At 39.8% G+C, this 17197-nt stretch overlaps 2 protein-coding genes across 3 annotated transcripts in view; one reads left to right on the plus strand and one right to left on the minus strand.

Annotated features, from left to right (window-relative positions):
• The window catches only part of brf1b (BRF1 RNA polymerase III transcription initiation factor subunit b), a 59872-nt gene that overhangs the window by 27972 nt on the left and 14703 nt on the right, over positions 1-17197 (minus strand). The window contains exons 7-12 of the mRNA XM_058379097.1: positions 8380-8529; positions 5179-5272; positions 3861-3987; positions 3704-3743; positions 2210-2302; positions 1672-1974 (exon numbers count right to left, since the gene is read on the minus strand). Of these exons, the coding sequence (XP_058235080.1) occupies positions 1672-1974; positions 2210-2302; positions 3704-3743; positions 3861-3987; positions 5179-5272; positions 8380-8529 (807 nt within the window). The remainder of the gene's footprint in view (positions 1-1671; positions 1975-2209; positions 2303-3703; positions 3744-3860; positions 3988-5178; positions 5273-8379; positions 8530-17197) is intronic.
• Positions 12517-16205, plus strand: btbd6b (BTB (POZ) domain containing 6b). 2 transcript variants are annotated; one of them, XM_058379100.1, is made up of 5 exons: positions 12517-12670; positions 13909-14203; positions 14301-14391; positions 14485-14603; positions 14723-16205. In XM_058379100.1, the coding sequence occupies exons 2-5, from the start codon at positions 13998-14000 to the stop codon at positions 15753-15755; spliced, it is 1449 nt and encodes a 482-aa protein (XP_058235083.1). In that variant the 5' UTR covers positions 12517-12670; positions 13909-13997; the 3' UTR covers positions 15756-16205. The 2 variants fall into 2 exon arrangements, with proteins under 2 accessions (XP_058235083.1, XP_058235081.1); XM_058379098.1 differs by lacking the exon at positions 12517-12670 and having other exon boundaries at positions 13465-14203.

Genomic DNA, 17197 nt, shown 5'->3' on the forward strand with positions numbered 1-17197 from the left:
ACTGACAACATATGATAATTAAATACTGCCTGTTTATGTATTGATTTCCTCTTGTCTAATCACACAAAATGCCCATGAGCCCGTCAAAGCAAAAGACCTGTATGATGTGTTAAAACCTAAAACCTCCAGCACTGTGCATTTATCCTGATATTTTCTGTGAATATTTTATATTGTATTATTTTATATGATTTTAACAATCATTTATATTATTTTTAATTCTCTGCTGCAGTTTCAGGATGGCAATCGTCCCATAAAACAAACAAATATTCAGTCCTAAAGCATTTTCCAGACATCACTGCAAAGTTGTGTGAGTGTTTCTGAAATGTCCTGAAATCCTTCAAGCCATCTCAAGAAAAAACACTCATAAAAAGGGTAAAACTGCAGCAGAAGATACTAAACTATTTGGATGTGGTTTGTATTAAAATGCCTTAGAGTGACAAGTAAGATTTAAGAGCTGAGTTATTTTAGGGGAAATCAATTTATAACCAATTCTAATATCAAACTGATCAAAACTCAATGTACAAATTGTGTTATAATGATGTGTTGTGTTATAATGTCCCAATAATAGTAGCAAACATCTCATTTAATGTCTTTCGTTTTGTTTTTGTTTTCTGTATGCAAATATGCTTTATATGAACATGAATGCTAATCGTAATCATTTATAAATCTGCCTTTCTTGAAGGAGACTGATGAGATATAGGCTACAGACAATCACAGAACAATCACTGCTTCTAGCTACATCTGGAACATTAGCATAGTCCATGCTTTTTTCGGTACAGTAAAGAATTACTGATATAAAATGCAGATTTATAATTTTATATTTCAGGTTCTTTGGTTAGCGGTTAAATGGCAGGATTATAAGATCATTCTAAAACATGCCTACAGAACAGATGGGCATGTGGTAGTGCTTCAGGACAAAGCACTTCATTTGAGTCCTGAGAGTTTTAGCTGAAATATACGGCCTACGGGTCGAGCAGATCAGGAGAGATTGCATTGATTAGCTCTATTGATGAGGCTAAATCCTGCTTCCACTGGTTTTGACTTTCCCACACTGTGAAGGACTGTAAAATGAGTTCTGGCTGTTTTCATGAACCATAGAGCATTTGCCAAAAGAATTGCCTGAAATCACTATTGAACGAAGCTGAAGCGGTAGATAAAACGGGAAATGCCTTGAGAGTCTATCAGTAAGTAATAGTGTGGGGTTAAATAGATTAAATTAGAATTAAATGGTGCAAATTAGTTGAAGCAAAAGGTAAGGCACTTGAATGCAGCCATGACTATCAGACCAAATCCACAAGAAGTGTTTTTGTTGGACCTCAACAATGTAGCAATAGAGGCTAAACTATTAAAAATGTGTTTATGGCAAGCAGTGATCTACCCGTGTACAATGTTGAACAGTAATAATAAAGGACAGAATATAAGCTATAACATATAAAACACTATTTCCTGTTAATTAATTCAACTAAAAAAATCTAATCTCTAATGATCTCGTATGTCTCTACTTAATGCAAATCATACAGCCAGGCCAAAAAAAAAAATAAACAGACCATTTAGTGACTAGAACAGCTGTAGTTCATCTTTTTTATCATAATCGAATTAGGCATCAACAGATCGTGGGACATAATAACGCCAAGGAACCACATGGTGGACACGGATACTACAGCCACTCACCATCTTCCCCTTCTTCAGTCAGGCAATGGCGGATGGAGTCTGTGAGGCCAAGGCTGGCAGCGCTGGGAAGCGGGCCAAGCAGTGAAGTCAGTGGCACATGGGTGGAGCCGCTGGGCAGCTCTGCTGCCATTTTACCCTGCTCCTGTGCCTCTGTGCCCCCCTGAGGTCCCTGCTCCAGATTAGGTAACACCTGCTTGATGAAGTCCTCAGTAAGGTGCTGAGCTGCAGCCTCCATCTCCTCATCTTGCGTTTCCTCTTCATCTCCCTCGAGGTCCGACACCAGAGACAGACTACCATTGGTGTCTAACAGACAGACAGGAGGGATTTGTAAATGTAATCATCAGGAGCGATTATCCTTCCACTCCATGTTAATTTAAAATGAAGTGTAAGATTCCTCTAACGTAGCTACCGAATTACACACTAATTACAAAAAAGTAAACAAACAGTAGCGTGAGTTTAAAGAAAAACACCGTAATATAACTGCACATTTACAGAAAAAAAACAGCCAAACTGAACAAACTCGGGTGGAGTACCGTACCTTCTTTAGCATACATGGCATAAATTCCTCTCAGTTTAGGCCTGCTGTTCTCCAGTTCCGTCTCAATCTCATCCCGATAGGAGCTGATCTCACCTATAAAGACAAACAAATGCACTGAATTTCAATCACAGCACTGCCTCTGGCAAACAACAACATTTCTCAGACTGTACATTCCCCATTTTAAAACATGATCTTACATGCATAAGAAACGTCACGCTGCGAATCCTGTATGCAGCATTAACTGAACGCCTAAGTGCTATATTCAGAGTTCGTTTCCAAAGTTATGTCAATATTTACGCAGGAGAAGTAGATCAGTTTTCTGGGCTTTTAATTCAGATTAGGCAAATTACCTGTGTGTAATTCACACCTCCAGGTTTGCCAGATATCTCTTAATTAGAAATGTCAGAGTTAATGTTTTCATTAGCATCTAGATCACTGTCTTTAAGCGTAAGCATGTGCTTTTAATCAGGAATAAAAAATGCAGAGTGAAGATGGAAATAGTAACGGAGGGAAACTCTGGAATGGGATGTTCAACAAGTACGTAGGGGAGATTTGTCTGCATGCTTTTTGCCTATATAATGTAACACCGTTCAACGTAAAAGCAAAAGATGAGAAGCTTGCAAATACTGAATTAAAAATCTTGGTCCACAAAATAGCACTTGATCCAGTACAAATGTAATATTTAACATTTTATTTTTTTTTAATTATTTTAAAAAACCTTGTGTACAGTTAAAGTTATGTCAATCGATTTAAATAATCTCAGTGTTATTAATAATTTGATGTTCTCTCTTGTAAAATAATGTGCCTATTAATTAATAAAGTAATGTCATATAATAATAATGTCATATTTATATATACACAGATCAGGCATAACATTATGACCACCTGCCTAATATTGTGTTGGTCCCCCTTTTGCTACCATCATGCACACCTTTCTATCAGAACCAGCATTAACTTCTTCAGCAATTTGAGCAACAGTAGCTCATCTGTTGGATCGGATCACACGGGCCAGCCTTCACTCTCCATGTGCATCAATAAGTCTTGGCCGCCCATCACCCTGTCGCCGGTTCACCACTGTTCCTTCCTTGGACCATTTTTAATAGATACTGACCACTGCAGACCGCTGCATACTGCTCCTCACTTGTGCATGAGAAATGCATAAGTAAGTCCACAGTCAGAATCCCCCTATGTCCATATCTCTTGTGCAACTTCTGAATAGTGTTTAAGTCTGTAGTTTACATATGAGCTCTGAATACTGATGTGTGCAGTTTTCATATTCAATCCTCATAGCACATGCTTAACATAACTCTGAACATTGCTCTAAATCCTAACTGAGGTTATGTATTTTTTTCACGTTGTTTCAATAGAATATTAAAATGTCAGTTCAAGCACAAAAATGAAACGGACAGATACTGCTGAGAGCAGGCTGAAAAAAGGGGCTTGACTTTAGTGGACGCTTAAACATCGATGTCTTTTTCAGTTGAGGAAACTAACCTTGGTATTCATCAAGCTTCTTGGACAGCTCCTGTTCCAGCTGAAATAAACAAACGAATTTTACATTTTGGAAAAATGCAGCTGGTTAATTTAACAGGATAGAAGTGGCATGATGATGTATAGGTATGATGTTCACCATAAGCTATACAAAACAAACCTTTTGGAGCTTTAACTTCTTCTGGCCAGCAGTGAAAGACGGGGGATCGCACTCCTCCTCCAGGTCCACTCGCATGAACTCATCAATAGTCAAGTGACTGGTCGGTGTGTCCTCAAATTCTGTCAGCCTAAGAAGACGTTATGGTAAAATGACAGGCTACCAAATGACTTTCCCATGTATATGGCATTTATTTTAAAACTGTAGTATGGAACTTTTTTGAATGTGCAGAAATGACTGGAGGGAGAAAAAATAATGGGTCTATCAACCTTGACGTTTACAATTTTCACTTGAAAAGATCACCTTTTATATCAAAGTCTTTCTTATCATGTGTCCCTGAATACTGTGATAAATTACTAATTCTTCAGATCCTGCCAAAGGTACAGAATAGAAGGTAAGACACTGAACGACAGAAAACTTGAGGAAAGAATGGAAATGGTGTGTTTACTGTTTTGAGCTTAGGGCATCTTGCTGGGTTGGGTGAAGCCTAGCAGCAGTTGCTGTTAGAAATCTAACGATTTCTGGTGCTTTGTTATTTTGTCTTTTAAAGTAACTATAAGAAATGTGCATATTAGTTATCATATATTATTTGCATCCCACTCTGAGCAATATATTCCACTTTGCTTTAAACTCTTCTTTTGTCTTAGTTTGAAATTGCTATAGAGGTCTCTCCTAACAAATTACTCAGATGGCTGCATGCTGTCAGCTCTCACACTGCTTTGCCATTCTCATTACTAGGCCTAATTTTTTACCTAGTCATAGGAGACTACAATATCTGCAGGAGTTAATTACGATCTTAGTTCTTGAACTTGTATTACAAAAGTTACATACCGCTACTTTAAATGATGTCTATATCATTCACTCCTTACTAACATCAAGCATTTGAATATTCTATTATATGTACACTTAGCCATCATATAATCCTACTTCTTGCCATTACACAGCCTTCATATAATTTTGAACTAGTATCGAAAAAATTACATACTGCTACTTTAAATCATGGCATTTTTATATTGTTCATTCTGTTATATGTAGACTTAGCCATCATATAAGGGCTCTCATGAAGCGTTTTTTTCCCGCAGCGTGAAACATTCTGATGTCAATAGCTGCACTAAAAAAAATATCAGTGCAGTTCTGTTGGTAATATAAAAATAAGGAAAATATGTTCAGCTTGTAAAGCAGCACAAAGTAAAGAAAAACAAAAGGCAGCAAATCCACAAACCAGAGCTTGCATACATCTTATTACAGATATTCCTAAACAAGTGACACATATACGGTAGTCTAAGAGAAACCCACACACACATAAAGCGGAGGCACCTACCTCTTTCTGAGAGTCGCCTCGCAGACTTTCACCACGCCAATGACCTCCTTCACTGTGCGGCGGAATTCGTGCATGCGGGCTGCCACCAACAGAGCTGCAAGATTGAAATGTTAGCCATTTCCTATTATAATTCTACTCGGGTAATAAGAGGAAATTTCGGAGTGATGTGGCACCTTTACATGGCAATAATGTAGAGCACATGATCTCAAAGACCTGCCTGCACAAGTCTCCTTGCTTCTGCTGCCAGTTTTATAGCTCAGTGCCCACAACTGCTTTATGCAGCATTACACAAACAGCCTGAATTCAGTCAATAAAAGTTTCAGTGCCTACTTTATGCAACTAGCCCACGTTTTCAGAGGTAGAATGACTACAACTTAACCTTATCTTTTTCAGACAAAGTTCGGTTTGAAGTGATTGTTACAGCAAGCTTTGAGAGCAAGACCAAATCCAGTGAATTTTAAACAAAAGTAATATACATAACCTTATTATAAAAAGTATTGTTATAGTAAAATAAAAAATGAATAAACTGAACAATGGCTTTAGTTGTGACTCGAAGACTGTGAAGCGAGGGGCTTACTTCATTCACATGTTCCCAAAGCATCTGTGTGCTGGTCTATCAGATTTCCCAACATTACTGAGAATTCACTAAAAATAAGGCCTCATAAATGAATAGATTTAGAAACCCTGTAGTATAGCAGGTTTATCAGTAGCTATAAATGAGAATAAATCTTGTATGTAAAGCTGTGGTTAAAACTACAAAGTTAGCTGATTTCTTATTACATAAATCTTCTTATCTTCTTAATACTTAAAACGTCTTGCAAAGCTGCACGAAGGAGCTGAACTTCTGAACTCTGAAACTGTCTTTATTTGTTTTTCATTTTTTCTATAGGTTTATGTCTTTCCTGAAAATGGACGACGGAACCTAGCAGTATGTTTTGACTCGATGGACTGATAAACACATGAAATGATAACTTTAATTAACTTTTATTGAATGACTATTTATTGTGCAAATCAAGCTTGTTAACTCGCACTGCTGTCACTTCATACTGGCCGGAAAGTTATTCATTTATTGGCGCTTTATTAAGGTGCTTCCTCACAATGAGTCTGTAAACATAGGATGTAAACAGTCTCAACTCTAGTCTCGAGCATCAAATTATTAGAAATACGATTTGCATTACTTTGGAGATGATGCACAATACAAGCTTTGTGTGGGAAGCTTCTTTCATCACGTTGGGTTTATTTTTTATTCGTTCAAGTATGAAAGTGGTGCTGTTATAACAATTCAATGAGCTTTTAACTCTTTTCAGCTCTCCACTGCCTTGCGTTTAAGCGCATGTCGAGTGAGTACAAAGATTTGTGAGAGAGACAGTACTATTGTGGCCAAGGGCACAAACTCAATAAGATTGAGAAAGTCTTGATCAGGCCCCTGGCTGTTAAAAAAAGGACTAAACACCTTTCTACAGCTTCTACTAGAAAGAAATAATAAAAATTCAGTGCCTTCGGGTCAGTGTTCGGTGACGCAGATGGTGCTTGAACACAGAGGCGTAACAACAGGAAAAACAGTGCTACCAGAGTGGGTCATTTACACTGTTGATTCTAACAGAATAGAAGGTAAGACACTGAGAAAAAACAGAACTAGGGATGTATGGAAATGGCTTATTTCCTGTTTTGGGGTGAGGGCATCTTGCTGACGGCAGAGAACAGAGATTAAATGCTGGCCTTCAGATGGATGACCAGGGGTCTGTGCAGCAAAACAGGATGTGCAGAGCTTCTAGTTTAGGTGTGTTCTGCAGCACAGCAAGTCATCTTAATTCCTATAGCAAACATAGTATGGATTTGCATCATGGTTTGGTTTTTTAAAAATAAGCCTGCAGTATGTCTTTATAACATGAAATTTTAGGTTCTGATTTGTGTGACACATTTTATATTGCAAAATCTACTTCGTAACTAATTTGTATTTTTATTACTGTTAATAATCTGTATCGACATGGCATAGTATATATTCCAGACACAGAAAGACGCATTTGATCGTTTCCTCATTGAACCTGGCAACAAGGACAACCTATTTTCAACAGCATGAGGAAATGCTAAACATTACAGTGCCTGAGGAAAAAGTCTACCCTGAATGACTTGCATATTAATCTTTATAATTAACCTGTGATCTTCCTTGGCATCCAAGATTTAATTTGGGAAGAAATTTCATGACAGGTCGACTTTTAGATTAAGCTTGTTTCATCCAGATGTTTGTCTAGTCTCAGTCTGGTCAGTGATTTCCTACACCACATACAATTCCATTCGGCTAGCAGCTGATAAGGTTGGCAGCGGAGTGGACCTTTATCACAGTGACTTTGTCGCGATATCTGGTAATGGATAGAAATGCTTTGAACGTTATTCAGGTGTTAATGAGCGACGGCGATTCCAAACCGTCTGATAAGAGTTTATTCTGGCTAAAGATAGGTGGGAAATAGCTAGCTACATTTTTCAAACTTGGCTATTCAGCTACTACTATTAGTAACTAATAACTAATAATTAGTAACTACTAATGAAAACAGCACCAATAAACTAGCTAAGTTCTCACACACACTCAGTTCTATCTATCTATCTATCTATCTATCTATCTATAGATAGATAGATAGATAGATAGATAGATAGATAGATAGATAGATAGATAGATAGATAGATAGATAGATAGATAGATAGATTGCAATGTAATCAAGTCCTCAGTTTTCTCACTTGTCTGAAGGAGGAACAATTGCATAGTTATAATCTGCAGCAGGATTGGGTCCTACACACACACTACTGGATTTCTGAGTTCTTCTTACACACACTGCTGGCTTTTACTAATTCTTCTCACACAGACTGTTGGCTTCTCTGGGTTTGTCAAAAACATTTCAACAGACAACAGATGTTTGTTCTGTCCATGGGGAATAATATGTTTTAGGTGTTTACGACCAGTGCTTTTTGAGCAGATGCTTTGAAATGCTGTCTGCAGATGCTACCTGCTTCCTTTTAAAACGCTCACCCTCTTCCCGACGAACAGCACAAAGCCATTTCTTTCTCAAGAGCACTTCGATGAGAAATGAGTGAAGTTATAAACCGCTGCTGCTACACAATTCCAATATAACCATATTATTATGTTCTGGGTTGGACTTTTTCCTTTATATTTTCAAAGCTGACACCAGTGTAAGAATCATTCAGTACCTGCGCCACAGAGTCCAGATGGTCTGCGTCCTGTGTGCATCCAGTCCCTCTTCATCCTCTGCAGCAGCCTCAGTGCAGTCATGGAGACTTCGTGAGTTTTCTCTCCAAACTCCAACATGTGTGCAAAGCGTGGAATATACAGGCATGGATCTACACACACACACGCGCACACACACACACACACAAACACATCAACAATGTCAGAAGTTCTGTGTTCCCTAATAATCAGCAACCCTGTAATTACTAATGTGTAAAGCAGTCAGACTGAAAGTAGATATTTGCTTAGCGCCTATTCAGGTGGACTAGTCTTACAATGGGACTATGTAAATATTACTGGAGTACCTCTGGGATTTTAGACCTGTTAAAAAATTGTCATGTCAGTAATTTTTCCTTGTGCATGCCTGCAAAAGATAACAGAACATTTTATCTTCTATAAATTAACCAGTAGAAAAATCCCAGGTAATATTATATAAAGATTCCATTACATCCCATGGTATGAAAATAAAAGAGTTTTGCACTTTTTTAGTGTAAGGAAGTGCTCTTTTCTACCCTCTCTGGACGAAATGAAACGAAATGTAGTACTGTCTGAGTTTAAAACACAGAACTACAAGATACAGATTGCTTTAAGGAGAAGTAATACTTTTCTGAAGGTTTTAGGTAGGCTTCACCCATGCGTACATCATGAAGTCACATCCATCTATGCGATTTATACAGACATCACATTTTTCCTGTGTTAGGTGGTCATAATCAACCTACAGACATCACACATGACAAATGTCCAGAAATCCTTTAGTTACTTTGAGTATATTCTTTAGCTCCTCTTTCAGGGGGTTTTATAGGTCACAACGGACACCTCTTTAAGGCTCTCCTTGACATTGAAGTGAGTTTCAAAATTGTTTCTCTACAGGGAGTTCTCAATGTGGCTTGACTCTCAGTCACTCTGTGAAAGCAAACATCCCTAACTTCCACCTACTTCAAAGTCCTTGAATAAACTCACTCTGCTGCCCCAGTAAAGTACCCATCACGGCTGTCCTAATAACAGGGAAAAGAGTTCAGCTGAAAGAAGCAGGCAGTCACTGTCTAAGGAAATAATATATGAACTCCACCTGCGCTTGACGGGGAAAAAAACTGCACAAAAATCCCCCAGGACTGCGTATGTCACAAGGCTTTTCTGAGTCATACAGGCATTTTACACTAAATTATCATATTAATAAACTGAAATCCAACAGTGAGGGGACTGACCTTTCTGAGCCATCTGTATAACAGAGAACTATGATTTCAGCAGAAGTGTTTCCACATCTAACAACTTACTGACAACACTCTGTAGTGCGATGAGATAAAAACTGAAACTGGTGACAGGATTTGAATTTCTTTATTTCATGTGGACTGCTGGGATTGTTTGATTTGTATGGCAGATGATGAATCAAACTGAAGAGACAGACGGCACTGTAGCATTAAAAGAAATGGTTGACGTTGAACAGTCATGTCCTGACAGAGGCAAAAACACACTCATGAGAGGGTGAGAGTTGTGAAAGAGAGAACAGATGAGATTCAGGCTGAAAGGGAATCCCGAAAACCTCACACTTTCTATAGACGCTACTCCAAATCTCACAGAAGCACAGAATAGGTGGCAAAACAACACATATACCTCCTACACTGAATTACACAAAAACAAATAAAATAGCATGACTGACATTATTACAGCTGGATGCTACCCACCAACAAAATGTCTTATATTTCCTTCCCATGGACAGAGCTAGCATTCTACCCCTGGATAAACATTTTCCTATTTGTTAATCTGTACATATACGAACATTAATTTAACCGTCCCTGCTTACACGTTTCTCTCAAATTAGGGAAACACCAATCCCATTTTTCCATGTTTGGAAAAACACTGATATTCAGCTTTTAGTGCTGAGCATCATACAGTATGGAGTAAGTCCCTGACATCATGTCTGCTCTCTATAAGCTAATGTCGTTAAGCCATATAAAGCTAGACTATAGGAAAACTTGATTATGGTGTGCTTCAAGGACATTTGTTTCTTGTGTATGATCACATGCATGATCATGTCAAAGTTGCTTGCAGTCACGGCAAGCAGAATGGAATCCGATTCCAATCCGATCTCATTTCCAAGTATAAGATCATGGCATCTTGATCTAAAATTAGTCTAATTCAAATACTGGTTATGTTCAAAGGTTGTGAAAATTGAATTATGTGAAAGTTCTAGGTTCTTGTTCCCTTTATGTCTTATGAACGATCTAAATAGTATTATTATGTTCCGTATAAAAGCACCTTGATTAATCTGATTCGTACCACGACATTATTAAATTCTCAAATCTGATTGGTCCGAAGGCTGTGACTGTCACCCAGAGTCACAACAGGTTTAAATTAATGCACTCGCTTTAGCACATTATGACTTCTATAGTAACAACTAACAGCTTATCCAGAGACTTATAAACAACTTGTAAATAAGAGTAATAATCAGCAGTGTGTAAAAATGTGTTGCCTTTTTAACAAAATTAAAATGCAGACACACACACACCCTCAACACGCCCCGAGACTCAACACACCTGTTCCGAACCTGAGACTCAACACATACGTCTATAACTCCACCCACATTAAACTGTTTATATGCTTGTATTTTGCACACTATACAATTGCTGCTGTTGCTAATTTTGTACATGTCAAACTGTCACCAACTGCTGCTATACGTATATGTTTACAAGCCTATAAGCTATATCACTTGTTTACAGTTCTTCTATGTTTTCTGTTGTTTTTGTATCGTCTGTTTGCAATGTCTTCTGTCTTGCACTGTTTGCACCAAGCTGCACTTTATGTAGCTAGGACAACTACATATGGTTTAAAATGGCAATAAAAGCTTCTTGACCTCACACACACACACACACAAAACATTGTTGGAGGTAACAACATGTTTATATCTTATATAATAAGTATGTAATAACAGAAATAAACTTGTTTGGCTGAGGTGTCAGAATAGCAAATGTATTTATAAACTAATAAAATCTGTGATGTTCTTATTAATTGATAATATGCCAGTGTTTTTGTAGATGTCATTGTTTGCATATTGCTGTGGAGAAAGGAGATAGTTATTGAGAAAACAACTTCAGGGCAGGAACAGGAATTCTCATCTACATTACACCGCCCTGTTGTTGGTTATTTTCCTGTAGTAGCCGTTCCCATTGTGTTTCACTGATTACTTGTAAGAGTTTAGTGCTAAGTCTATAATGAACTCACATTGAAACTACACTGACCTAAGATTCAAGATTCAAGAAGCTTTATTGTCATTTCAACCACATATAGTCGACGATCTTGGGTGCTGTTGTAGAAAGGACACTATTTACACTCAAATTATTTACTGTCCAGTGTCACCCAAATGAGGATGAGGTTCCCTTCTGAATCTGGTTCCTCTCCTCATATCATCTCAGGGAGTTTTTCCTCACCACCGTCGCCTCAGGCTTGCTCAATAGGGATAAAATAGAGATAAAATAGCAATTTCACTTTAAACTTTATCATTTTCTCTAGGTTTCTATACTTCTATAAAGCTGCTTTGAGATGATGTCCATTGTTAATGTCCATTGTTATACAAATAAATTGAATCGAATGTGAATCCAGTATTCAAACAAGTCTATAAAAAGTAATACTTATATAAATAATATAAATCGCCTCTTTGTCTATGCAATTAATCACGAGCAGTTTGTCTGTTGCACTTTTCTGTAGGCAACTGTTGACACTTTTTCCCCAAAAATGGTATTAAAATAGATAGAAAGACAGACAGATAAATAGACAGACAGACAGACAGACAGATAGATAGATAGATAGATAGATAGATAGATAGATAGATAGATAGAAATACAGACAGACAGACAGACAAATAGACAGACAGACAGACAGACAGATAGATAGATAGATAGATAGATAGATAGATAGATAGATAGATAGATAGAGCTATGTAAATATGTTTATGAAGATAAGGGAATGCTCTGGGAAAAACATTATGATGTAAAAAAAACATTATGTATGTTGTATAATAATACTTAAAAGCCGCTTAACCCTGGCTATCTTTGGATAAAGCGCTCCTGATGATCCATTTTGTAGCGCCGGGGCCCTCTGTTGGAAAGCCGGGAAAGCGGAGTGGGAACAGGACGGAAGCCCAACCCCCTCTCCCATAGCAAGCTCCGGATTTAACATGGCTCCTGGCTGCGATCGGGCGTCCACAGATCTAACCTGAATGCGTTTCCTGATCACCTGGGCTTTACTCTGTTTTCCAAGGTAACGAATTATAAACTCTTACATCAGCATGGTTTCGCTCAGACTGTTGTTGTTGTTGTTGTGCTGAATCTCTCGCTCTGACTTCCGACTACAGTGTGTGTTCCTGGATGAGAGAAACGAGCTCATCTCAGTGCTGCCACTTTATCCTCTTTTTTTTTCCACGGCGTGCTTCAGAAAGCGTCTGTTCTCCACAGCGCTAGGGGTTATAGAGATGTGTGTATATACAATATATAGTCTGTTTGGTGTGAGAGTTGGGGTATCTAGTGCACTTCGCTGCAGATGTTTTTTTTTCCCCCCAGTGAACAAAATTGTGAAGCGTCCGAATGTCGGGACTTCACGATGCAAGGTTAGCAAAGTACCCAACTAAATGTGTTGTTAAAACTCCCACACCTGAGCGAATGGACACTCGGGATTAGCCACACACAGGGTCACTGCGCTGCATTTCGACGCGATGAGTAGTTTAAAAGTAACTTAGTAAAATTGTCTGAAACAAAAACTGAAGCTTGCAAACAAACCCGCGCTGGTTCAGTGTAAAATCGCGGCGTGTGTTTGTGGATTTTTGTTTACGCGCTCGTGTATATGATAATAGTGTATTTGCTTTTTATGGCGTAAATGGTGACGTGCACCTACATTGTCAACAATCACGTAAGGGTTAAAGGGTTGCGCTTAGAGAATATTATGGCGAAAGAGGGCGGTGTCTTCTGCTGTAGGCGGCGCGTCAGGGGTGCTGACGCCATTGGCGTCCGAAACTCTGATTGGTCGAATCAGACCTGGGCGTCTGCTTTCGCTACACAAAACGAGCTTTACTACACGGAGAAGATATACTGAGGGACCGTGTTAGAGAGTAAGCGCAGCTCCCATTCACATCACCGGTATGTTTATCTCAGCAAACCCGCGCGTGCACACACACTGTTGACACGGAGAGAGGAGGCGAGTTCTCTCAGCATGGATGTAGACCGGGTGAAGGGATGTTTTCTCACTGGTCGAGGAAGCGATGAGAGTCCTCGGTTTGGAATAATGCGTTTATTTCTGCACTTGAAATAGAGCGGTGTTTGTGAGCAAGCTCCATGCACACTGAGAGACGGACGTGTAATTCCGTGTTATATTATTACTACAGGGCTACACCTCGTCTTTCGATTGCCCCTCAGACTCGTGGATTTGCTCGCTGATGCCAACACCCCCGGACTGCCTGTATGGCCGGATCATGAAGTTGTTGACGTTTTTTCTTTTGCTTCCAGAGAGCCTCAAAAGGACTAGAAAAAGTGGGAAGCAGCCAGGCAAGTTGCCAGCATGCTATGAAATCGTGAGTTTGTCCTTGAAGAAGAAGATGGCTGCAGAGCTGTACCCTGCCAGCATAAACACCAACCTACCGAACAGTAACAGCACAGCGGTGACACCTGCCAACAAAAAGAGCATCGTCCAGGTGACCCAGACAGCGACCACTCCGACGGCCACCGCCGCACAGCAAAACATCAACAACAACAACGTCGAAACTGCCAGCTGGCAATCCACTCATCCTACACTCCGAGAGAGGTAAATCCAAACCCAGCAGTCTGATTTCTTTTTCTTTTCCCTGCATCCAAGTCTCAGGTTTATTCAGACCTTTTTAACAATCTCTGTTTCTTTCCAGGAACGCTTTGATGTTCAATAACGAACTCATGGCAGATGTTCATTTTATTGTGGGTCGCCCAGGCGAGTCCCAGAAAGTTCCTGCGCACAAGGTGAATGTGCTATACTCGATCCTGGACTTTAAAAAAAAGGGTGGACAGTATTTCCTGTCTGGGTGATTTTAATTGAATGTTTTGTTCCTGCAGTATGTACTGGCTGTGGGGAGTTCCGTGTTTGGTGCCATGTTTTATGGGGATCTCGCTGAGGGCAAATCCGAGATCCATATTCCCGATGTGGAGCCTGCTGCTTTTTTAATCTTGCTGAAGTAAGCCTTTTAATAAATTGGAAATTGTTGTTGAATGTTTGCTCTTTGAGGTTAAGTGATAAGCTAGATGTTTATTCCTGTAGCTTTAACCAAATGTGTTTCTGATCTTCCCCTTGCAGATACCTGTATAGCGATGAGATTGAACTGGAGGCAGACACTGTGCTGGCCACTTTGTATGCTGCCAAAAAGTATATTGTGCCTGCCCTGGCCAAAGCCTGCGTCAACTTTTTGGAGACCAGCCTGGAGGCCAAGAATGCCTGCGTACTGCTTTCTCAGAGTCGGCTTTTTGAAGAGCCTGAGCTCACACAGCGCTGCTGGGAAGTTATTGATGCTCAGGCTGAGCTGGCTCTCCGCTCTGAAGGCTTCTGTGAAATTGACTTGCAAACGCTGGAGATCATCCTGAAGCGGGAGACCCTGAACACCAGGGAGGCCGTGGTCTTCCAGGCTGTCCTGGAATGGGCCGTGGCCGAATGCAAACGACAGGGACTTGGACCAACAGCTCGCAACAAAAGGGCAGTGCTGGGAAAGGTCCTGTACTTGGTGCGCATCCCCACCATGACCCTGCAGGAGTTTGCAGATGGAGCTGCGCAGTCAGACGTGCTGACTCTGGAAGAGACACATGACATTTTCCTGTGGTACACGGCGGCCAATAAGCCAAAGTTGGACTTTCCGTTGACGCAGAGGAAAGGACTGACACCGCAGCGTTGCCACCGCTTCCAGTCCTCTGCTTACCGCAGCAACCAGTGGCGCTACCGTGGACGCTGTGACAGCATCCAGTTTGCCGTGGACAAGCGAATCTTCATCGCTGGCCTTGGCCTGTACGGGTCTAGTGGCGGAAAGGCTGAGTACAGTGTTAAGATCGAACTGAAGCGCCAAGGAGTCATCCTGGCCCAGAATCTGACTAAGTTTGTTTCAGATGGTTCCAGCAGCACCTTCTCAGTGTGGTTTGAGCATCCGGTTCAAGTGGAGCAAGATGCTTTCTACACAGTCAGTGCTGTGCTGGATGGGAATGAACTCAGCTATTTTGGACAAGAGGGAATGACAGAAGTCCAGTGTGGTAAAGTGACCTTTCAGTTTCAGTGCTCTTCAGACAGTACGAATGGAACCGGTGTGCAGGGAGGTCAGATCCCAGAGCTGGTCTTCTACGCATGAAAGGTGCGAGGACAGCGATGCTGAAGTGCATTCCACCCACTGTATTTCAATGCAATGAACACATGGGGGAGTACAGGGTCCCGAGACACTTTTGCCTTCTTTTCAGTGTAGCAGTGGAGGACAGTTGAATGACAGGCTGTTTATAAAACAGACTCTTCTCTGACAAAGCTTGAGTGAAAGAATGCTCCTCTGCTTTATTTATTGAGAAAAGTATATTTGATTTAATTATTGATGCTGCGGCATGCAGTCCTATAAATAACTATATAAATAAATAAATCTATATATATATATAAACAAAGAAATTGATGTATTGCACTCCTGGTGGCGTATTTCCACTAGCGTGTTTTTTTTTGTACATAACCTGAGTCTAATTTGTTTACAGCTTGATGAAATGTCTTGTATTAGTGTGCAGCTTACTAAACTGCAGATCATAAAAATTTTTTGTGACTACAAAGTGGTCGAACTCCTTATTGTTTTGACTTTTGTTGTCTATGAACTGGAATGTTGAAAACCACCAGCCTGTACCGAGGGAGTCTGAAAACAGATGTAGACACTTTAGCATAAAAGATCTGAGCTGTCTCGCTAGGTTAAAGACAATCATTTCGGGTTTTGACACAGATGTGTATGAAATCCTTGTAAACACAAACACACACACACAACAACAACAACTGTCACAGCAAACCTGAACCGTATTAATAAAATAATGGTTGCTATCAAGTGAAGAAATATCTTCATGGCCAACGTTAGGAAACCGTTTTTCTTGCCAGGCTGCAGGGGCAACTGAATGGGGAGATTGTTTGAATTGAGCCCAAAGAATTTGCTGTGCTGTCGTTTGCATTCTAATTGAGGATTTGGTGAACGCACAGCAGATGCATGATGGTAAAATGGCAGATTTTTTGTCAGACAAGCAGCTGAATGTGAAAATCAGAACACATGGAAAGCGTTTAATCAGTCTGGTTGCTGCAAATTCGCCATGTGCATTAATACGAGGATTGCTTTGTTTGCTCTGCTTACTCTGATGTGCCTAAGGAACAACAGACATTATTTATCTCTTCTGTAAGAAAAAAAAAATTGCTTAGTTCAGAATGCTTACATGATGGAACTGAATTTATTTTAGACATAATGGTGCCCCCTATGTACCTCAAACCAGACTGCAACTCTGTGTATGGAATTTTCTTTTAAACAGATGGGCAATTAATTTGCACTCATTAGCCCTAATATGGTGAAGTTTAAAGCAATTGTATAAAGGTCTGTGCAATGACCCATGAAGAGAATATGACTACGACTCAAGTCAGATTAATATAACATGTTCCAGGCAGTTAGCAGCTAAAACACTGTACTACGATACATTTTACCTGAGAAGTCAACACAATTATGGACGTACAGTATATATGATTTATCTCACTGTAAGACTGGATAAATGATGTATTTCAGTGCCTCAT

This window comes from Hemibagrus wyckioides, linkage group LG25 (genome assembly GCF_019097595.1).
Source record: "Hemibagrus wyckioides isolate EC202008001 linkage group LG25, SWU_Hwy_1.0, whole genome shotgun sequence".
Lineage (NCBI taxonomy): Eukaryota > Metazoa > Chordata > Actinopteri > Siluriformes > Bagridae > Hemibagrus > Hemibagrus wyckioides.

Coding starts and splice junctions, on each gene's coding strand:
- btbd6b (XM_058379098.1), top strand. CDS start 13,839: ATGCCAACACCCCCGGACTGCCTGTATGGCCGGATCATGAAGTTGTTG. Junction 14,204..14,300: donor CATCCTACACTCCGAGAGAG/GTAAATCCAAAC, acceptor GTTTCTTTCCAG/GAACGCTTTGATGTTCAATA. Junction 14,392..14,484: donor AGAAAGTTCCTGCGCACAAG/GTGAATGTGCTA, acceptor TTGTTCCTGCAG/TATGTACTGGCTGTGGGGAG.